Raw genomic sequence first — 23,395 nt, 5'->3', positions numbered from 1 at the left:
CTCTATTCATTATTGTAACTGACTTGACCACACTGGCCTTCATGCAGTTGGATGATCATATTGAGGAATTTTTAAGCATATCCCAATTGTGCCAAAATTTGCCAAAGGCCTTTCCTGCTAATGGTGGCAAACACTTTAGTGAGGTCAACAAAAGTCACATACAGCCCTTTGTTTTGTTCACTACATTTCTCTTGACGCTTTTGAAGAACAAATAGTACCTCAGTGATATCTTATCAGTTTTGAAGCCATACTAGATTTCTAGAAAGATTTTTTCTGCGATGATGGGGACCAATCTATTCAGGAGAACCCTTGCAAGGTTTTTTCCTGTGATGGAAAGCAGAGTTATCCTCCGATAGTTGGAACAGTCCAACTCCTTCCCTTTATTCTTATATAGAAAGGGTGACTGCATCTCGAAGGTTCTGTGGCAATTTGCCTTTTTCCCTGCAGCAAAAAAAAAACTGATGGAGTTTAGTGTGTAGCACTGAGCCAACATGTATTCAAACTTCATCCCATCAAGACTGGGGTATTGTCATTTGCCAATTCTTAACTGCTGCATTCTCCATACAGTTCATTGGAAAGGTGGTTGTGCTTGTCTGTGGCTTTCTTCATTGAAGTCTACAAACGGTATAGGAAGAACCAAAGAAGCAGCATTTGACTCATTCTATTACTCTTATAGTATTTAGTGCATGGCCACATCTCTACTGAAGTGTACAAAGAATGCAAAAGCTGAGACCCCAAGTTAAAGAATATGTGAGGGTTTCAGAGATGAGAGCCATAGCTATTAAGTATTTATTGTTTATCCTGTGGATTACTATTGGGTCTCTATCCTCATCATGTAGTACTGATATTTTAGAATAAAATTATTGTTTTTGTGCACAAGATAATGCACACTGCTGGAAATAGTAGAACACCACGCTTTGCAGATCAGTAGCACCACTTAAGGGAGAAGGAAGCCTAGCCCTAACCTAGCAGGGAGGTGAAGGGTCCCTGCCTAAAAGCAGAGTCATCGCCTTGATAAAGGCGGTCGCGCTGTCTTCTTACTGGGACCTGATTGTCCATATAGGAGCCCCTGGAGAGATGAACTGACACAGCAAAGCAATATAAAAATGAAAACAGAAAAACAACTGAATAGGAAATCGCAACACTTATCTGGATAACAAGCAATTCACCCAGCACAGAGGAACACCACTCTCCAACTACTCTTCTATGAAACTGAATAAGCAGGGGTGAGCAAAGGGAGGGGTAAGAATATAAAGCTCTCCTACACCTAAGAATTGGAGAGCAACTAGAGAACCACACCCCCAACCTTCTCCCAGGAATGTCTAATAGTTAGAAAGCACCCATGCAGCATAGAGAGACAGCAACCAGCAGTTTCTGCGCATGGTGCATTAACTCTTGTCCTGCATAACAAGGCGCCAGGTCTTGGCCTGCGTTGAGTCCACCATACCACGACCCTGTCATGACCGACAAGCCACGACACATAACAATTATATCCCAGTGTGATCTGGGTCCTTCCCCAAACCAAATTTAGTTTGTTTACTTTTATTAATGGGTCACCATTAATTAAATGAGTATTCTTGGCTTTTACTATTAATGACTAGAGATGAGCGAGCGTACTCGTCCGAGCTTGATACTCGTTCGAGTATTAGGGTGTTCGAGATGCTCGTTACTCGAGACGAGCACCACGCGGTGCTCGACTGCATTATATTTCCTTCCCTGAGAAATGTGCGCGCTTTTCTGGCCAATAGAAGCACAGGGAAGGCATTACAACTTCCTCCTGTGACGTTCCAGCCCTATCCCACCCCCCTGCAGTGAGTGGCTGGGGAGATCAGATGACATCCGAGTATTTAAATCTGCCCTGCCCGCGGCTCGGCACAGATGCATGGTGACAGAGATCAGGGAAAGTGCTGTCTTGCTGTAGCTGCTATAGGGAGAGTGTTAGGTGTTATATTCGTCTTCAAGAACCCCAACGGTCCTTCTTAGGGCCACATCTGATCGTGTGCAGTACTGTTGCACATTTTTTTTTTTGTATATCGGGCGTGCAGACCATAGCGTCCTCAGTCTGCAGTCATTTTACATAGTATAGGGGCAGTACTGGTGAGGCAGGGACAGTGGTACAGGGAAAGAGGTATACTGGCTATATAGGCAGTGGGCTTTTTCAAAAAAATTGGGGAAAAATACTATATTTGGGCTGCCTGTGACTGTCTTCAGTTTACTGCGTGTCTGCTGGGGGTAGTAGTTGCTAATTAATACCCAGCTAAGCGTTACAGTAGGCTTGCGCATAATTGTTTCCTGGCTCTGCTGTGCCCGTTACATGACCGCCGTCATCCCGCCAGAGGGAAACAGTATACATAATATACGCTGCATACGGTGTCTGCTGGGGGTAGTAGTTGCTAATTAATACCCAGCTAAGCGTTACAGCAGGCTTGCGCATAATTGTTTCCTGGCTCTGCTGTGCCCGTTACATGACCGCCGTCATCTCGCCACAGGAAACAGTACACATTATATCCGCTGCAGGCGGTGTCTCTGGTTTTTCACCTCACTATTTTAAAAAATTGAGGCAAAATACGTAAGGCCTACCACTGGGCTTTGTCCACTTCACTGGTTCTGCGCTGTGAATTGCAGCAGCTCAGTCATACGCACCTAGCTCTCATTACAGGCTTGCGCATAATTGTTTCCTGGCTCTGCTGCGCCCATTACATGACCGCCGTTATCCCGCCACAGGGAAACAGTACACATTATATCCGCTGCATGCGGTGTCTGTCTGGTTTTTCACCTCACCATTTAAAAAAATTGAGGCAAAATACTTAAGGCCTACCACTGGGCTTTGTCCACTTCACTGGTTCTGCACTGTGAATTGCAGAAGCTCAGTCATACGCACCTAGGTCTCACTACAGGCTTGCACATAATTGTTTCCTGGCTCTGCTGCGCCCGTTACATGACCGCCGTCATCCCGCCAGAAGGAAACAGTATACATAATATACGCTGCATACGGTGTCTGCTGGTGGTAGTAGTTGCTAATTAATACCCAGCTAAGCGTTACAGCAGGCTTGCGCATAATTGTTTCCTGGCTCTGCTGCGCCCATTACATGACCGCCGTCATCCCGCCACAGGGAAACAGTACACATTATATCCGCTGCATGCGGTGTCTCTGGTTTTTCACCTCACCATTTTAAAAAATTGAGGCAAAATACATCTCACAATTAATGGGTCCACGCGGTAGACCTTTATTAGAAACTGAGCGGTGTGAGCAGCTCCTGTCGTGGATGGCAGAAAGTGCATCCAGCAATCTATCGACCAACCAGTCTTCTACGCCGTCCACAGCTGCAACTCTGAATCCTCTGGCTGCTGCTCCTCCCTCCTCCCAGCCTCCTCACTCCATGAAAATGACACATTCTGTGGAGCAGGCAGACTCCCAGGAACTGTTCTCGGGCCCCTGCCCAGATTGGCCAACAATGGTTCCTCTCCCACCTGAGGAGTTTTTCGTGACCGATGCCCAACCTTTGGAAAGTTCCCGGGGTCCGGGTGATGAGGCTGGGGACTTCCGGCAACTGTCTCAAGAGCTTTCAGTGGGTGAGGAGGACGATGATGATGAGACACAGTTGTCTATCAGTGAGGTAGTAGTAAGGGCAGTAAGTCCCAGGGAGGAGCGCACAGAGGATTCGGAGGAAGAGCCGCTGCACGATGAGGTGACTGACCCCACCTGGTGTGATAAGCCAACTGAGGACCAGTCTTCAGAGGGGGAGGCAAGGGCAGCAGCAGGGCAGGTTGCAAGAGGCAGTGCGGTGTCCAGGGGTAGAGGCAGGGCCAGACCGAATAATCCACCAACTGTTTCCCAAAGCGCACCCTCGCGCCATGCCACCCTGCAGAGGCCGAGGTGCTCTAAGGTCTGGCAGTTTTTCACAGAGACGCCTGACGACCGACGAACAGTGGTGTGCAAGGTTTGTCGCGCCAAGATCAGCCGGGGAGCCACCACCACCAGCCTCACCACCACCAGCATGCGCAGGCATATGATGGCCAAGCACCCCACAAGGTGGGACGAAGGCCGTTCACCGCCTCCGGTTTGCACCACTGCCTCTCCCCCTGCGCCCCAACCTGCCACTGAGATCCAACCCCCCTCTCAGGACACAGGCACGACCATCTCCCGGCCTGCACCCACACGCTCACCTCCGCTGTCCTCGGCCCCATTCAGCAATGTCTCTCAGCGCAGCGTCCAGCCGTCGCTAGCACAAGTGTTTGAGCGCAAGCGCAAGTACGCCACCACGCACCCGCACGCTCAAGCGTTAAACGTGCACATAGCCAAATTGATCAGCCTGGAGATGCTGCCGTATAGGCTTGTGGAAACGGAGGCTTTCAAAAACATGATGGCGGTAGCGGCCCTGCGCTACTCGGTTCCCAGTCGCCACTACTTTTCCTGATGTGCCGTCCCAGCCCTGCACGACTACGTCTCCCGCAACATTGTACGCGCCCTCACCAACGGGGTTACTGCCAAGGTCCACTTAACAACGGACACGTGGACAAGCACAGGCGGGCAGGGCCACTATATCTCCCTGACAGCACATTGGGTGAATTTAGTGGAGGCTGGGACCGAGTCAGAGCCTGGGACCGCTCACGTCCTACCCACCCCAAGAATGGCGGGCCCCAGCTCGGTGCTGGTATCTGCGGCGGTGTATGCTTCCTCCACTAAACCACCCTCCTCCTCCTCCTCCTACGCAACCTCTGTCTCGCAATCAAGATGTGTCAGCAGCAGCACGTCGCCAGCAGTCGGTGTCGCGCGGCGTGGCAGCACAGCGGTGGCCAAGCGTCACCAGGCCGTGCTGAAACTACTCAGCTTAGGAGAGAAGAGGCACACGGCCCACGAACTGCTGCAGGGTCTGACAGAGCAGACCGACCACTGGCTTTCGCCGCTGAGCCTCCAACCGGGCATGGTCGTGTGTGACAATGGCCGTAACCTGGTGGCGGCTCTGCAGCTCGGCAGCCTCACGCACGTGCCATGCCTGGCCCACGTCTTTAATTTGGTGGTTCAGCGCTTTCTGAAAAGCTACCCACGCTTGTCAGACCTGCTCGGAAAGGTGCGCCGGCTCAGCGCACATTTCCGCAAGTCCAAGACGGACGCTGCCACCCTGCGCACCCTGCAACATTGGTTTAATCTGCCAGTGCACCGACTGCTGTGCGACGTGCCCACACGGTGCAACTCTACGCTCCACATGTTGGCCAGGCTCTATGAGCAGCGTTGAGCTATAGTGGAATACCAACTCCAACATGGGCAGCGTAGTGGGAGTCAGTCTCCTCAATTCTTTACAGAAGAGTGGGCCTGGTTGGCAGACATCTGCCAGGTCCTTGGAAACTTTGAGGAGTCTACCCAGATGGTGAGCGGTGATGCTGCAATCATTAGCATCACCATTCCTCTGCTATGCCTCTTGAGAAGTTCCCTGCAAAGCATAAAGGCAGACGCTTTGCGATCGGAAACGGAGGCGGGGGAAGACAGTATGTCGCTGGATAGTCAGAGCACCCTCATGTCTATATCTCAGCGCGTTGAGGAGGAGGAGGAGGAGGGGGAGGAGCATGAGGAGGAGGGGGAAGAGACAGCTTGGCCCACTGCTGAAGGTACCCATGCTGCTTGCCTGTCATCCTTTCAGCGTGTATGGCCTGAGGAGGAGGAGGAGGATCCTGAAAGTGATCTTCCTAGTGAGGACAGCCATGTGTTGCGTACATGTACCCTGGCACACATGGCGGACTTCATGTTAGGATGCCTTTCTTGTGACCCTCGCGTTACACGCATTCTGGCCACTACGGATTACTGGGTGTACACACTGCTCGACCCACGGTATAAGGAGAACCTTTCCACTCTCATACCCGAAGAGGAAAGGGGTTCGAGAGTGATGCTATACCACAGGACCCTGGTGGACAAACTGATGGTAAAATTCCCATCCGACAGCGCTAGTGGCAGAAGGCGCAGTTCCGAGGGCCAGGTAGCAGGGGAGGCGGGGAGATCAGGCAGCATATACAGCGCAGGCGTGGGAACACTCTCCAAGGCCTTTGCCAGCTTTATGGCTTCCCAGCAAGACTGTGTCACCGCTCCCCAGTCAAGGCTGAGTCGGCCGGAGCACTGTAAAAGGATGGTGAGGTAGTACGTAGCCGATCGCACGACCATCCTCCGTGATGCCTCTGCTCCCTACAACTACTGGGTGTCGAAGCTGGACACGTGGCCTGAACTCGCGCTGTATGCCCTGGAGGTGCTTGCTTGCCCTGCAGCTAGCGTCTTGTCAGAGAGGGTGTTTAGTGCGGCTGGGGGAATCATCATGGATAAGCGTACCTGCCTGTCAACCGACAGTGCTGACAGGCTTACACTCATCAAGATGAACAAAGCCTGGATTTCCCCAGACTTCTCTTCTCCACCAGCGGACAGCAGCGGTACCTAAACAATACGTAGGCTGCACCCGCGGATGGAAGCATCGTTCTCTATCACCATAAAAGACGGGGACCTTTTAGCTTCATCAATCTGTGTATTATGTTCATCCTCCTCCTCCTGCTCCTCCTCCTGAAACCTCACGTAATCACGCCGAACGGGCAATTTTTCTTAGGCCCACAAGGCTCAGTCATACGACTTTTGTAAACAATGTTTTTACGTTTCATTTCTCATTAAAGCGTTGAAACTTGCACCTGAACCAATTTTTATTTTAACTGGGCTGCCTCCAGGCCTAGTTACAAATTAAGCCACAGTAACCAAAGCGATTAATGGGTTTCACCTGCCCTCTTCGTTGGCCATGGGCAATTTTTCTGAGGTACATTAGTACTGTTGGTACACCAATTTTTTTGGGCCCTCGCCTACAGTGTAATCCTGGTAATTTTTATGGGCTTCGCCTGCACTCATGCTACAGCAAGGTGTGTGGGGTTGGCCTACACTTTTGCTACATAAATGTAACTGGGGCCTTGTCTATACTGCAACTACTGAAATGTGAAAGAGACTGTTATCTCCCTAAACTGCTGCAACGGGAATGTTACTGTGGCCTGTCTTGACTGCTACTACAACAGAAATGGATCTAAGACTGTGCTCCCCCTATACTGCTGCTAGTGATATGTTACTGGGGCCTGTCCCTAATGCTACCGCTGAAATGTTACTAATTCTGGGCTCTGACTATACCGCTGCTAATGCTATGTCACTGTGGTGTGGAAACGGAGGCTTCCCAAAGACACGATGGTGGCGAGGCCATTTCCCACCAACGCGGTTACTGTTAAGGTACATATTACCAGTCTGACTGGGGCATGCACTGTGGGCCGAAGCCCACCTGTATTGTATGTGACGTTAGCTCTGCTGAGCAGGGCACTGCAATGGGATACATTTATGTACTGCCGATGGGTTCCAGGGAGCCACCCATGCTGTGGGTCCACAGGGACTTCACATTACGGATTTGTACCTGCCAGTGTCTATGTATTAAAAACCCCGGTCAGACTGGGGCATGCAGTGTGGGCCGAAGCCCACCTGCATTTAATCTGACGTTACCTCAGCTGTGCTGGGCAATGCAATGGGATTTATTTATGTAACGCCGGTGGCTTCCTGGGACCCACCCATGCTGTCGGTCCACACAGAGTTGTACCTGCCTGTGTCTACTTATAAAGAACCCCAGTCTGACTGGGGCATGCAGTGTGGGCCGAAGCCCACCTGTATTTAATCTGACGTTAGCTCTGCTGTCCAGGGCACTGCAATGGGATTTGTTTATGTACCGCCGGTGGGTTCCAGGGAGCCACCCATGCTTTGGGTCCACATGGACTTCACATTAGGGAGTTGTACCTGCCTGTGTCTATGTATTAAAAACCCCGGTCTGACTGGGGCATGCATTGTGGGCCGAAGCCCACCTGCATTTCATCTGACGTTACCTCAGCTGTGCTGGGCTATGCAATGGGATTTATTTATGTACCGCCAGTGACTTCCTGGGACCCACCTATGCTGTCGGTCGACACGGAGTTGTAACTGCATGTGTCTACTTATAAAGAACCCCAGTCTGACTGGGGCATGCAGTGTGGGCCGAAGCCCACCTGCATTTAATGTGACGTTACCTCAGCTGTGTTGGGCACTGCGATGGGATTTGTTTATGTACCGCCGGTGGGTTCCAGGGAGCCACCCATGCTGTCGGGGGCACACGGAATTCCCATTGCGGAGTTGTACCTGCCTGTGACTATTTATAAAAATATGTAACCCAGGAGAAGTGGCAGTGGAGTGTCATGCAGGCAGTGATTGTGCTTTGTTGGAGGTAGTGTGGTGCTTAGCTAAGGTATGCCTTGCTAATGAGGGTTTTTCAGAAGTAAAATTATTGGGGGGGGCCCACTCTTGCCGCTATTGTGGCTTAATAGTGGGACCTGGGAACTTGAGATGCAGCCCAACATGTAGCCCCTCGCCTGCCCTATCCGTTTCTGTGTCGTTCCCATCACTTTCTTGAATTTCCCAGATTTTCACAAATGAAAACCTTAGCGAGCATCGGCGATATACAAAAATGCTCGAGTCGCCCATTGACTTCAATGGGGTTCGTTACTCGAAACGAACCCTCGAGCATCGCGGAAAGTTCGACTCGAGCAACGAGCACCCGAGCATTTTGGTGCTTGCTCATCTCTATTAATGACCTACCCTCAAGATAAGTCATCAATAGTTAATTGGAGGGAAATTCATTGTTTAGAATCCCAGCCAATACCTTATCTTCCAGCCTGCTTTCAGTGCAGTAGAGCTGTACGTCATCATTGGTAGTCAGGGCTAGAAGTGTAATAGATAGCTTCACTCCCATTGATTTCAATGGGAGTGGAGCCATCTATTACACTTCTGGCCCTTACCCCCAATGATGACAACATATGTCCCTACTGCACTGCTAGTGGGCTGAGAGATCAGCTGATCAGCGGGAATTCCGAGCGGTGGTCCACTGCCAATCAGCTATTGATGATCTATTCTGAGGATAAGTTATCAATAGTAAAACCCAAGAATACCTCTTAAACAAAATTGGAGCAAGGTTTGACAGAATTTGGTAAAGTAACGATAATGGTTTCTGACATCTCATCAATCCTAGCGTAGGTATATCAAGCACAATAGTAGTATCCATGTGATCAGAGCAATGTAATAGTACAACAAAGATTCTCTGAGGACTGCTGCTTGTGAAAAATCTTGGTATTTCGCAGTGCTTTCAGGTAATTTATTTATTAACCCCCACCAAGCTAGGTAGTCATTTTACTGACCTCAGAAGAATGGAAGGCTGAGTCAACTTTGAGCCAGCTACTTGAATCATGCAGGGATTGAATTTTCAACCTTCAGGTCGTGAGTGAGAGCTTATGACTGCATTTCTGCTGCCTTAACACTCTACGCCACACAAGCCTTGTATCATACTATTACTATTATAACGTGATTGTACTGATAGGGTTTAATTTCCTTATTCTGGTGTGCTCTGTCAATAGTGAAGACAATACAGTCTGCCATATTGATACCCTCAACACATATTCTTATTTTCTAAATAAAACTTTTAAAAAGTAATTACCAGTTATGTTTTGTCTGACAAAAAGAAACAAGTTGGGTACTAGTTTTACCAGTAGAACAAAATGTCATTGTTTTTAGTGAGAGAAACAAAATCATCTTGGCAGTATCTTACCCTTTAGTGGCTAACAAATAAATCACATCATGTCTCTGCTCTTATATATTCATATGTAGCGGATAGACAATTTGATGAGGAATCCAAATATGTACTTAAATGTCTTGTACCTTTATTACTGTCAAAGTTATTAACACTTTTTCCGTGACATTGAACATGACGACAATCCACTACAGGATATGCTTGATGTGCTCTCCGTTGCTTTGAATTATCAAGGCTATCCTCTTCTCCCATTCACAATGCATTGAGAGCAACACTTCAGCAGAAATGCTTGCACAGATGTCCAGGATCCGCTGTTTCATGTGCGCCACACTCGTTTTTTTTTAAATGCATAAACAATGGACTTGACATCACCCCACTTGTAGAAGTCTAAGGGGGTGAGATCCAGTGAGCATAGTGGTCACTCCACCAGGCCACAATGCACAGTCCACTTCCTCGAAAACTGCTGATCCAAAAACTAACAGACATCACATCCATAATGTTGGGGACTCCATCCTGCTGAAAGAACAATAGGAATGTGCCAACTTCGCTGCACAGAGCAGCTCATCACATAACAATTGCAGATATTCGGCAGCAGTCAGGTTACCGACAATGAAAAAAGGGCCCACAATCTTAGTACCCAACACCCACACAATAACTTTCTGTGCGCCACCCATTTTGGAGGGATCTGTCTAGTGCAGTTTTGTGTTGGACCAGTAGCAAATATTTTATGTGTTCATTTGCCTATTCACATGGAGAGGTTAGAGAGGAATCCAAATATCCAAATTTCCGTCTCTACAAATATTGTGAGATCTCTAGGAGTTACCCTGTAGCTTTCCCGCTCTTACCTCGCTATGGGGGATTCCTTCAGCCCCACAGGGATGCAAGGCTGTTTCCATGTGAAAATGCCTCACATCCAGTGAGGGCAATATCAGGCTGTGAATCACAATCCGATATTGCCCTCACCAGTGTGCAGGAGCCTTAAGACCGTCCTTGTTGCTCATAGCAACCAATCACAATATAGCTTTCATTGTACTTCAGCAGCCTGAGAAATGAACAATGTACTGTGATTGGTTGATAACAAGGACGGTCTTACTGTTAGACAGTTTTGCAAAATAAAATGTGTAATTTAATTTTAAATTTTTTACAAAGTAAAGGGAGAAAGGTGGTGTTTTGGCGTTTTTATTTTTTTATAATTTTTTTTACAATTTTTAAAAAAAACTTTTTTAACATTTTTGTCCCTCTAGGGGACTTCCACAGAGACCCATTAGGACCCCCTGATCACATTGCGGGGGTCTGATGGTAACAGCCCTTTACATGCTGTGGTCGCACAGACCGTGGCATGTAAAGGGTTAAACAGAAGAGATCGGAAATTTTCTTCATTATCTGCTGTAAGAGCTGGTGCCTGGCTATGCTCTGACAGCCGAGCACCAGCTCTCTCTGCCACGGGGACTTCTGACAAGCCGATGGTCTCTGTGGCAACCTGTAAACAAAACATTGCAGGAGTTAAAAAAAAAGCGGGAAGTTGCCAGCAGATTGGTTCTATCTTCCTGCTTCTTTTTGTAAAGTCCTGCACTGTTCTCTGTGGGTCTGTGCAGGCAGAGCACACTGTCACAGCTTATGGCATTGTGCTCTGCAGGTCCCATAGTGATACATAGCCCGGAAATCTTCTGGGCTATATCACTATGGGCAGTGGAGCCTGTCCCGGAAAATTTACTGGCGTGCCACTGAAGAGATTAATGGCATAAGAGCTAGCTTCAATTGTTGCAGTTTCAGGCAGGTGTCAACTGTCAAAAACAGCTGCCACCTTCCGAGCCTGCTCCATATACCACCCACCGTCTGATGCATATTTACGGAAAATGATTATTAAGAGTTTAAAGCCATCCAGCAGTGCAATACAGCCATCAGTGCTCTCTCATCACAAGTTGGGACTTTGAGGGGGTCATTTAAACTTTTATGGGCAAACATAGAGAAAGATTGTGTGCGGCTGAGGAGAGAGTTGCATGGTTGGAAGATGATGATGATTATCCGTTCATTCGCATTCGATTGTTGGTCAATCCATTGAGCAATGTTCTCCATTCATTTCTGTCTTTCACAGCTTCTTTCAATTCAGTGATTGACATGTTTGTGGTGGCTTTGATTGTATCTAGCTATCTTGTTCTTTGTCATCCTGATTTTCTCTTACCACTGATCTTGTCAAGCATCAGTACTGTTTCCAGTGAGTTAGTCCAAAAAAATAGAGCCACTGTTTGATGATTTTGCCCTTTAGTGATATTTTTGGTTTGATGCAAAAATTTGACGGTTTGGAGGATACGGTTTCAGTTCTGAGAAACATTGTACAATGCATAAATGAAGAAAATAAAATGTATGAAGCAAAAAGCATGGATCTGGAAAGTAGGCCTTGATGGTCTAATAGCTGTTTGGAGTTTCCAGCAGGTGTGGAAGGAAATTTCTATTCAAAATTTTATGCAGAAATGTTTTTCAAGAATACTTAGTAATAGTAACTTTGTTTCTCCCAGTTTCTTAGGGCACATCATTTTCCAGCACTTGCATTAATACTGGGTGCCTGCCCTAAATCAATATTTAAGAAGGGGGTGAGGGGTCAAATTTTGACACAAATCAGAGAGATATTATGATTTTTCTTTTTCACTGTTTATTTTTTGTTTAATTGTACGTGATGTTCCTTTACTTTCACCTCATATGACAAACTGCTGTAAGCATTAAAGTTATCATATTAAAAAAGTTGCAAGTTTTTATAGACCAGACCTCATAATTCAGACTTCAAACTAGCTCCTATAGTACACGCCCTAGATGACAGATCTTGGGTAATTCAGACCCAATATCCCATAATTCAAACCCTAGACCATGCACCAAAATTCAAACCAGTGTAATAAATATATATATTTCTCTTTTTTTTCATAGCAGTGTTCATCATAAATGATGTTATAAGTTTACTGTACAGCTTGTTACTTACATGAAAATACTAAATAAGTCAATGTTATTTTTTGCTTTACCTCTTATATTTATTAATACGTATTTATTGAAAAAAAGTGTATTCATGTCTGTTTTGCTCTTTACTGATTTTTCATATTACTTTATTTATATAGTTCTTTTTAGCAATCCCGAAGAAGGATTTATTGTTTGGTGTACACGTAGGTCTTTAGCAATGCTTTTGTAATCTTTTTCACCTTTATGCATCTCTACACACATGTGTTCTGAGGTCTTCTGAATGTTGTTTGCAATTTTTCTTAAGAAGAACAGATTTGTCAGTAACCAGGCTGTTATGTGGGCTGCTAGGATCTGTAGTTCTAAGCATCCTAGCAGCACAGCCCTCACAGGGTTAATTGATTGAGCTGGCTGGGTGTGGTTCTTCCTGCTAGCCAATCTCCTGGGTCTGCTCTCATATTTAAACCCAGCTCCTGGTCAGTCTCTGTATGGCCCCTAGGCTGCTGTGTGATCTGTGCCTTGCGGTTCATGTCCGTTTGTACGTTTATTTTGTGTCAGTTTGGTCTGCTGAGTTTGTTTGCTATGTCTGCGCTAGGTTGGCCCCTAGGGCCCTCTAGTAGATGTGTCTTGCTAGTGTAGGGACTGCAAGATACGAGGGGCCTTGCCGGGGCTTGCGGCTTGAGTTCATTGGCCAATGTACGAACTAACACCTCGCATTTATATTCAGCTTATCATCTGCTATTAGTGTTTACATTGTGGCTGCTGTATGCTGTGTATTCTGACTGTGTGTCCTGTTGTTCAGTCCCTGTCATGTGGCATGTGAATGCATCCTGTACTGTTACGTGGCTCCTAGGATCAGCTAGGGCCCAGATCCGAAGACCCCTGGGCTGCCCTTATTGGGGCAATGTCCCCGCTTAGGTAGGGCACTGTCATCCCCCTTGTAGCACAGGGTCAGTTGCTTGAAATCTGTGCGACCCGTGTGCGTACCCAGTCCTCCTTTGGTCGCAATCGTGTGGGCCCCGTGCTTAGTTGCCCACACGATCGTAACACAGACTTTGTGTCCCCTTATTTAATGGGCAAAGAACCTGTGAACCCTGCACTTCCAATCTAATCTCCTTAACTGACACACGTTTTGATAATTAGCTCTTGGATAACCAATTAACACAAAGGTTCCACTTTATCTCTCCCTTCAGTGTTGATGCTTACTCAATGAACAGTAAAAGTGCTTTTGCAAAGGATGATCTATTCGGCAACAGCTGCCTGACAGGCCTTACAAGTATAATCGCACCTGTGCATTTACACAGGTACAAGCATCATTGGTGAATGAAGGCAGAGCGGATCAGAGATTGTTCCAGCTCAGCCTGCCTCCATTCATAGTAAGGAGGCAGTCATTCATTAGTGAATGACTGCCTGCTTACACAAAATGATATGTGATTCAATATTCTACATGCAGACTTCTCATTTATTGTTCAGTCGCTTCATGCATTTACACTGAATGATAGTTATAATCATTCAGATTCTCGATGCATTACAGGAATCTGAGCAACAATCTTTCTGTTTTCCTTTTTCGAAAAATCTCTCTCTCTCCCTCTCCCCCCCCCCCCCCCCCCCCGCTCCCTCCTGCTGACAGCCGCTACTCTCACGCCGGCACCTGAACCTTCCGTCTCGAGCGGGCAGGTACTTGCTAAAGGCAATGCTCGCTTGAGCAATTGCCTTTAGCGAGTATACTCGCTCATCTCTAGTTAGCACTGTTGCCTTACAATGCTTGAGTCATCGAACAAAATCTGTTTTAAGCTCTCTTTATTTTACTTCTAATTCTCCTCTAGAGAAGGAAACACAGCACAATGGTATAGTGGTTTGCACTGTTGCCTTGCAGTACTAGAGTCCTAGGTTCTAATTTAACCAGACAATAACCTCTCCATGGGACACACATGTCCTTTGTCAGATTTGAACCTAGTATCCCAGCACTGCAAGGCAATAGTGCTAATCAATGAGCCATATTCATATTTATATTCAAAGGACAACCACTCGTTTTAGGGGTTTTTATAAACTTCTGGTTCAGAAAAAACGAACTACTTGAGGTTCGGGTTCTGGTTGAACCAAATTTTAAGCAAATTTTGGCGCAACTTGGGGTTCAACAGGTTCGGTTCACCCATCTCTACACACAATGTTCACTTTTTGTGGTAATCCTTTTCTATATTTTTACATGCAATGAACAGGTGACATCTAGAGATGAGCGAGCATACTCGCTAAGGCAAACTACTTGAGCGAGTAGTGCCTTATGCGAGTACCTGCCCGCTCGTCTCTAAAGATTCGGGTGCTGGCAGGGCAGAGCGGTGAGTTGAGGGAGTGAGCAGGGGTGAGCGGGGGGGAGAGAGTGTGAGAGAAATCTCCCTCCTGTTCCTCCCCGCCGCTCCCCGCCCCCCGCCGGCACCCGAATCTTTAGAGACGAGCGGGCAGGAACTCGCATAAGGCACTACTCGCTCGAGTAGTTTGCCTTAGCGAGTATGCTCACTCATCTCTAGTGACATCTCAAAATAATGTCCCGTTTAGGGTTCATTTTTTTTCAAAGGGCATAACACACTTATCAATTTTTTAAAAGCATCTTTAAATTGCTTATTCTTCAAAGTGTAGATAACAGGATTGAGCAATGGGATCAGTATGATATATAGAAGGGAGAAAAACTTATCCTGTTTTGGAGAATACATTGATGTGGGTCTCATATACAAAGACAGAGTAGTGCCATAGAATAGAAGTACAGAGGTGAGGTGGGAAACACAGGTTGAGAACGTTTTGCTTCTCCCAACTGTAGAGTGAACATTCATGATATTAAATACAATATAAACATAAGAAACCAAAGTCAGTATGAATGTGCTCATGCCAACCAGCGCACCTAAAATGTAAGTTGTCATATTAACATGAGTGGTATCAGTGCAGGAAATCTTTAGCAATGGAGATGCATCACAAAAAAAATGATCAATTTGGTTGGATGAACAAAATGACAAATTAGCTACTAAAACCGTAAATGAAACTGGTTCTAACATAGCAGCAATCCATACTGATATGACCACAGCAAGACAGTTTCTTGGACTCATGATTAGGGTATAGTGCAGTGGACGGCAGACTGCCACATAGCGGTCATATGCCATAACTGCAAGAAGGATCATTTCTGTGCAAGCAAAGCAAAGAAAGAAATACATCTGTGCTATACATCCAACAAATGACATAATCCTGTCTTGAGTAGAAAGCATGAAAAGAAGCTTGGGTAGAGTAGTCGAAGTATACGAAATATCCAGTACTGAAAGATTACTCAAAAACATAAACATAGGAGTGTGCAGGTGAGAATCAAAGACAATTGACAAGAGAACGGCAGCATTTCCAAAGATTATGCTAATGTAGATAGATAAAAATATTAAGAAGAGAGGAACTTGAAGGTGAGGAAGATCAGAGAAACATAGAATTATAAATTGCACTGCATGAGACTCATTCCTTAATGCCGATGTATTCATGGTCTCCTATAGAAAGGGAAATTATTTTATGTCAAGATTTTAGACATCTACATACAGTACATTGGTTAGATGTTATCAGTAATTATCATTCCCATTGTTTTACTTAATTTAACCCCTTGAGGACCCGGATGTTTTGTACCTTAAGGACCAGACACTTTTTAGGGATTTTACCCATGTGGCGGTTTTACTGCTCTATTTTTTTTTTCCTTTACCTACCAAAATTATTTTTGCTGCGTTTTGTTTCCATGACATATAGGACAATTTTTTTTTCCGTTTTTTTAGTTTTATTGGGGGTAAAAAGCTAAAAAAAAAGTTGTTTTTTTTAACATTTATAGTTTTTTTTAAATTATCTTTATATTTATACTAAAATAAAGTAAGGGAATGGGTTTCTCTATTTTTTTTTCGGACGTTTTGATATATAGCATGTATGGTTTTGGTTTACAGGGCGCATACGGTGACGGTTTTTGTTGGCGTCTGCTTTGTGTTATTCTCTTTCTTATGTATGTATTGTTGTTTTATTCTGTCATTTTCTTTTACTTATTTATGTAATTGTGTTTTTTACTATCTATGTCCCCCATGACGTCATGTAAGACCTCTGGGGGACATTCACATTTTTTTTTCTTTATTTGACACTTTCCCACTGTAGCTGGGGCGTATATAGGAGCCCCAGTTACAGGGGAAAGCAACCCCTGTAGTGACATTAGTCGCTTGCAGAGCTGCCAGGGTCTAGTCTGACCCTCCAGCTCTGCAGTAACAGGGAATCCCAGGAGGTCACATGACCCCCCCTTCCCCCAACCCCCCGGGCTCCCATAGTGAAAGTGCATGTTACTTTCCCTTTCCCCACACAGTGCTCATTGAGCACTGTATATTGGGGAAGCAGAAGGCAGAAAGGCAGAAACCCCTCCTGCCTTCTACTCCGGGTTATCAGCTGTAACAGCTGATAACCCGTTCCTGCTCTGATTAATTGCAGAGCAGGAGACTTGAAGTCTGTCAGGTCCACTTAGTATATCAAAGTTATCATTATATAAGATGCGCAAATAGCAGGTGAATCAAATTCTCCATTTTTATCCTGCTTAGTACTTTCTTAGCTAAATATCTGATATTGCACACTTCCTGCCAGAGAGGCGCTACCAAGCCACTCAGCTTCTACAGGGTATTTAAGCACAAAGCTGTAAAAGTGAACTGAATTTTTAAGCTCATAGAAGCATACTGTGATGTGTATGCCATGTTATGGTCTTCTTTCCATCACTGATGAACGAATAATAGCAACAGTCATAAGAAATACAGCAACGGGACACAGAAATTACATGTACCCCCTTATATGTTATATGACGTAAGTTTATAAGTTTACGTCTTGGCTGAAGGATACAGAAGTCCTGCAATGCATTATAGAGGTCAGAGCTGTTATGTTTCAAGTCCCGTACAGGAACATAAAAAAAAACATTAAAATAGTGTTAAAAAAAAGCATGTAAAAAAATAGACTGAAAAAAAAACTTTCTTTGCACGCTTTCCCTTATTTGTATAAAAAAATTGAAAAATCCCACATATTTGGTATCGTCATATCCATAATGACCTGTACAATAAATTGAAGACACTATTTACCCTGCATGGCAAAAACTGGGGGGGGGGGGGGGACTAAAAAACAGGTAAAATGCTTATTTCGTTTTTTTGTCTCCCAAAAACGCAATACAGTTGATCAAAAAAACAGTATGTACCCCAAAATAGTACCAATTAAACAACAAATCATCACACAAAAAACAATCCCTCTCAGAGCTCCATCCATGTAAAAATAAAGCAGTTATGGGTCTTTGAATGCAATGATGTAGAAAAAATAATAATTTCCAAAAAGGGGTTTTATTGTGCAAAAGTGGAAAAACCTGAAGAAATAATAATTTTGGTGATGTCGTCATCGTAATGACCTGCAGAAAGAAATGTATTGTGTCATTTATGCTGCATGAATGATTAACGCTGTAAAGAAAAAAAAAAAAAAACTATGGCAGTATTCATATGTTTTCTCTCCCTGCTCCAAAAAAAATATAAGTTTTACAGTAGGTTATATGTACACAAAAATGATACCAATAAAAAAAATTACAGTTTGCCATGCAAAAAACAAGCCCTCACATGGCCACGGCGAAAGAAAAAAAAATGATGGCTTTTTGAAAGCGTAAAAGAAAATCCTCCCAAAATTGTTGCATCCTTTGGGCGAAAATAGGCGATGTCCTTAAGGGGTTAAAGGTCTTGTCAAAGTTTGCACATTAGCCCCCTAGAGCAAAGGAGTACCTAGGGGAACTACTGGGGTATTTTTTTCCCAGAAGCTAGGTGTCAGACAAGTTCTTTTCCTTGACATTTCAATACTGGATTATGGCAGTGAAATGATCCATTGTAGAGAAAAGCCTAACTAGGGCTCTGCTGTCAAATCGTCATTCTCTATATTTAAGTCAGCAGTTTGAGGGCAGACTGATTTTAATACCACTACAGTTACTGGGCCTGTCATGGTGACAGCTAGATCCTACTAATGTGACAAAGAGCCAAATTAATGTAAGCATTGTGGTGCAAATTTAGCAGACTGTCTCTGGTGTAAAATAGTTGCAACCTTTACCTTTTCTCAGCACTTTTTGGGCTGTCACACGGACGTTTTTTTGACCGATTTGCAGATGCGCTTGCAATCTGCGTCTATATATACTTGGTTAAATGTTCATGAATTCATGAATGGGCGAGTGAGTGCTGCTTCTGATTGGCTGAGGGCTGTGACCAATCAGAGGCAGCCCATTCAGCAGGCGGGGATTTTTAATCCCCGCCTGGTGAATACTACAGAAAGCAGTTCAGGAGAAGAGCAGGCTGGACGCGGCTGATCTCCGGCAGCTGCAAAAAGGTGAGTATATTTTATTGGGTTTTTTTTACACTTTTTTTGGATGCTTTTCAGGGAAGGGCTTATATTTGAAAATGAATACGGCGCTTGCCGGCAGCCCATTGCTTTCAATGGAGCCGGCTGTATTGCCGGTTCCATTGAATTCAATGGGTGAACATCGTTCCTCTCTGGCACAGCTGTTACAGCTGTGGCAGAGGAGAATGATCTTCAGTATATGTTCTCAATGGGGTCGGGGCTGCTGCCGCAGCCCCATTGAGCGCATGTACCAGAACAACGATTTGCGCAGAACTCAGTTAAATGCGTTCTGCAAATCGTTGTGTCATATAATTTTTGGCACATTTGCATAGAAAATGGACATGTGACCGATCCCATTGCAAAGAATTGGGTATATATAGACGTAGATCGCAAGCGCATCTACAAATCGGTCAAAAAAATGCCCGTGTGACTGAGCCCTTAAAAAGTAGCTAGAAATGGGGACGTTTGTTAGTGAGAGGAGTGTGACCTCTCGCGGTCCATCAGATTTACTATAACTTGTCAGAAACTGGTGTAACATAGTGGAAATCCATGCTAGCACATAACTGCCATAGATTTGACTTTGAGGTGCCCAGGAGGCCAGATATGCACCTAATTCATCAGGCATCTCTTAACACTTTACAATAGGTGCATCTTTCTCCAGTGCATTGTTTATTACGACAGGTGCATGAAATGTCATTCTGAATAAACGTGCCTCTATGTTACTAAATTCAATGTTCTTAATGTTTCTGCTTCCTTAAAGTTAAAAAAACAAAAGAAAAGCTCTTTTTTATAACAAAAAACTGAAAACTTTTCATATGTTTTTTGTAGAAACTCGACAGGGAGGTCATTTAAACATCTTGGAGAACTAAGCACAGATCTTCTGTGGATGTAGGCAGCCCAAATCCTTCTGTCTCTTCATGTAATCCCAGACACACTCAATGATGATGAGATCAGGGTTCTGTTAGTGCCTTATCATCAGTTCAAGGACTTCTTCCTTCTCTTTAGGCCGTCTGCAGACGGCCCGGTCGAATTCTAACAGTGGGATGCGGACTCGTGCCTCAACACAGCCCTGTGGCTCACCCGCTCCCGGCGTCCCCTCTCTGCGCTGTGTGACGGCTGCCGCCCCGCCGGCACATGCGCAGTGAGTAGCCGGCCCGTCACCACTGACATTTCTGTGCGGGCCTCTGCGAGACCCGCACAGAAATAGGACATGCCACGATTTGTTTTCTGCGTTTGTTTTCACATGGACAAATCACGTCGGTCTGCCTAGGACTGCGTTATCTAATGCAATCCTATGGCAGTGGGCTCGAGTGGAAATTCTGTGGGAAATCCCGCCGCGGAATTTCCGCCCATGTGCCCCCTGAAGATAGTTCTTAATAACATTGGCTGTATGTTCAGGGTCGTTGCAGAATAAATTTGGAGCAAAAACGACGCCTTCTATTTAAAAAAGAAAAACTTGACTCGCAGCATTTTTTCCACACCTGCCTAAAACTTTGCACAGTACTATACCTTTGGGGGTCTGCGGTGTGTGTAGATTGGAACTCCAATATCATCTGTTCTGGTATATTTTTCTATGTAAAAAAAAAAAAGAAAATATTAAGATGAAGCATCATCACAATTCAGCAATTGCCAAAATGGCAATCTACAGCTATACAGGAATTTGCATTGATGATAGTGATTAGTTGTTCAATGGCTTCCACCTGCACTATAAACTTTTAGAGCTGGTTTGTGATTTCTTAGATAATTTTGTACTTGTTTTAAAAATTTGGTTAAATTTTAGTTTAATAAACAGAACATGAAAAGTGAAAAAATATCACATTTATTTGGTAATACTGAACTTGGAAAAACATCACAAATTGATTTTACGGTGATGGCAGTGGATTGGAATGAGATGGTATAAGCTAACATAAATACTCATTGCATTTCTCATTGGAGTAAGTCCTTACAGAATTGAAGCTGCTTGTTGATTCTCATATTATGCAGAAATTAATCCCACGATACTATACCTCTATGGCAAATATTAGTATAGTAAATTAATGGAAAAACACATCCCAATTCAATGCCGTCTGGAAATCAGACCTAGTTATACACATCTTAAATGTAAGTTCCAATAACAGGCCAATGGCCCACTTCAAAGTCATATATCCAGCTTTCAAAAATATCCCCATTTTTATTCACTTAACAAGTGTAATGACACCAGCTGGCCACAAGTTGGCAGAACTGGACCTTATCTACAAAGGTCACCTTTTCCAGGTTACAACAGTGTCTCTCAGCACTCAAATACACCTAGGACTTACAGTAAGGCTAAATTATGCGACTATCAGGCAGTCAAATGACCAATAATTTGGAGTGTGTAACAACACTAGTAGGTAACAAAAATACAAAACTAGGAACTCATTAATAGATGAAAAGGAACAGAATGGTGATGATAATCAGCTGATCATTATGATGTTGATGGTATCAGACAATGGAACAAATGATGATGGTGAAGAGATAATAACAAGCTGACAATAACTGACCCTAACTCTAACTTTCCCTAAATCTTCCCCTAATCTATTCCTGACATTGACCCTAACACCAGACACCACTGTCCCTGAGTATCCCTAAAGGTAACCTAAATGGAAACCATATCTGGCACATTGACAAATAGAGGACACTAAAACACAAAGACAAGAAAACTGAACTTGAGCAAAACTGAATTATGGAAGAAAAGGTAGGTATAAACAGGTGAAGAGCAAAACAAAAACTACAAGGCTAAGACGTGATTACTGGACTGGACATAACCATTAGAATGCTGGCAAGTAGCAAAGTAGACTAGGAACGATATACAAGAAGCAACACAGGAATAATGGATTCAAATGCCCATAGCTGGCATTATAAATGGCAACCTATTACAGAAGCCAGGAATACTTGAAGAGAACCTAGCCAATCAGGAACTACTCTCCAAACAAGCCTAGACTGCAGCAGTGTGATCATCTGACACACACTAATGAATTAGCTGTGGGAAAGTTATATAGCAACAGCTCCAATAACAGACTAGCATAGAGAAGATGACAATACAGTAGGAGAATTCCTGTTGATCTTAGCATAAAGAGGTTATCTGGTTTGGAGTACCCCTTAATGCATAACATGTAACCCAACTATGGCAGCTAAGCTGGATTTTGGTAACACTTTGTAGCAGGTATAATCTCCAGAAGGAGGAATTAAAGGGGTGTTTTCAACCTCTAACAATCTATTGATGGGATGGAAAGGAAAAGTTAAATTAGTGTAACAATGGTAGCAGCAAGGATAGAACATGGTCTTTTAGTGCCAAAAGCAGAGTTTTCAAAATATGCCCCCCAAAAGCAATGTTCTGTTAGAATTAGAGCCAATATCAAACACAGCTAAGTTGTGTGGCTGACTGTGATGCAGCAGAACAGATTGTAGCACAGTGATAGAGTCTATCTCGCCCAGCATGACAAGCTGAACATGGTTTAGAGAAGCTGCTAAACAAGTGGTTTGTAAAAGTATTCCATGAGACAGTACCTGTGAAAGCATGCTCCAGCACTGACATTCCAAGTGCTATCGATTGTGGACTATCAAAGTTTGATACCGAGTTCTTCTTCTCTGCTGTTGCCATTAATAAAAATGAAGCATTTCAGGTGCTAAGTTGGAGCCACCACTGTAGTAGCCAGGCGTGACCAGAGAGTAGTCAGGAGGAAGCTGTAGGTCATTAACAGGTAGTCACAGCTTGCAGTACAACAGAGGAGGCAGGTAGCATTCCCAGGCAGAAATCCAGAGGTTGTTAACAGGTAGTCACGGTTTGCAGGAGAGGAGTATCTTTTACTGGGGCAAGAATAGTCCAAATTTAATTTCAGAACCTTTTCACTGATTTGGACAATGAAACATATCTTTTAATAGGATAGTTAAAATTAAAACAAAGACTTACCGGACACACATAGTACATAGAGATAAAAGTATGGAGTAATTTTAATCAGTTTATGTATGAACTGATTTTTCAGGTTTATCTGATTATATTGGGTGCCACTATAGGTTATTAAGGATCAGAAGAAAAATAGATGATTGATCTTATAACTCCCTGAGGCACAAGGGAGTTTGTGTTGACAATCACTCCAACAGAAAATATTTTTTTTTCTGCAAAACTGTCAGTCAGGTCTAGGTCTAACAATCACCGTAACAGAAAAACTCTGCTAAAGTATTAAATAGGTCTGGACCGACGCGTTTCACTCCACTCAGGAGATCTTCAGGGACCTAGATATGCCTCAATACATAGGACATGAGTGGTCCTGTAAACCACAATTCATGCTTTTCACACCCCAATAAACTAATTCCTATATTGTTATATTTTCTGTCCCAACATGAGGTGGTACATAGTAACGATATGGAAGGCGAGATTCTAGTCGTATGACACCACCCTGTAAGCGTCTCTCAGTCCATTCAAAATAGATAGG

At 44.4% G+C, this 23,395-nt stretch overlaps 1 protein-coding gene across 1 annotated transcript in view; it reads right to left on the bottom strand.

Annotated features, from left to right (window-relative positions):
• Window positions 1-15,100: 15,100 nt before the first annotated feature.
• The window catches only part of LOC136626643 (olfactory receptor 5AR1-like), a 57,073-nt gene continuing 48,778 nt past the window's right edge, over window positions 15,101-23,395 (bottom strand). Inside the window, exon 4 of the mRNA XM_066601663.1 lies at window positions 15,101-16,066. Coding sequence (XP_066457760.1) covers window positions 15,101-16,066 — 966 coding nt within the window. The remainder of the gene's footprint in view (window positions 16,067-23,395) is intronic.

The sequence above is a fragment of the Eleutherodactylus coqui genome, chromosome 4 (assembly GCF_035609145.1).
Source record: "Eleutherodactylus coqui strain aEleCoq1 chromosome 4, aEleCoq1.hap1, whole genome shotgun sequence".
NCBI lineage: Eukaryota > Metazoa > Chordata > Amphibia > Anura > Eleutherodactylidae > Eleutherodactylus > Eleutherodactylus coqui.
The sequence above is the reverse complement of the archived record's forward strand: the minus strand, read 5'-3'. Positions and strand labels throughout refer to the sequence as shown.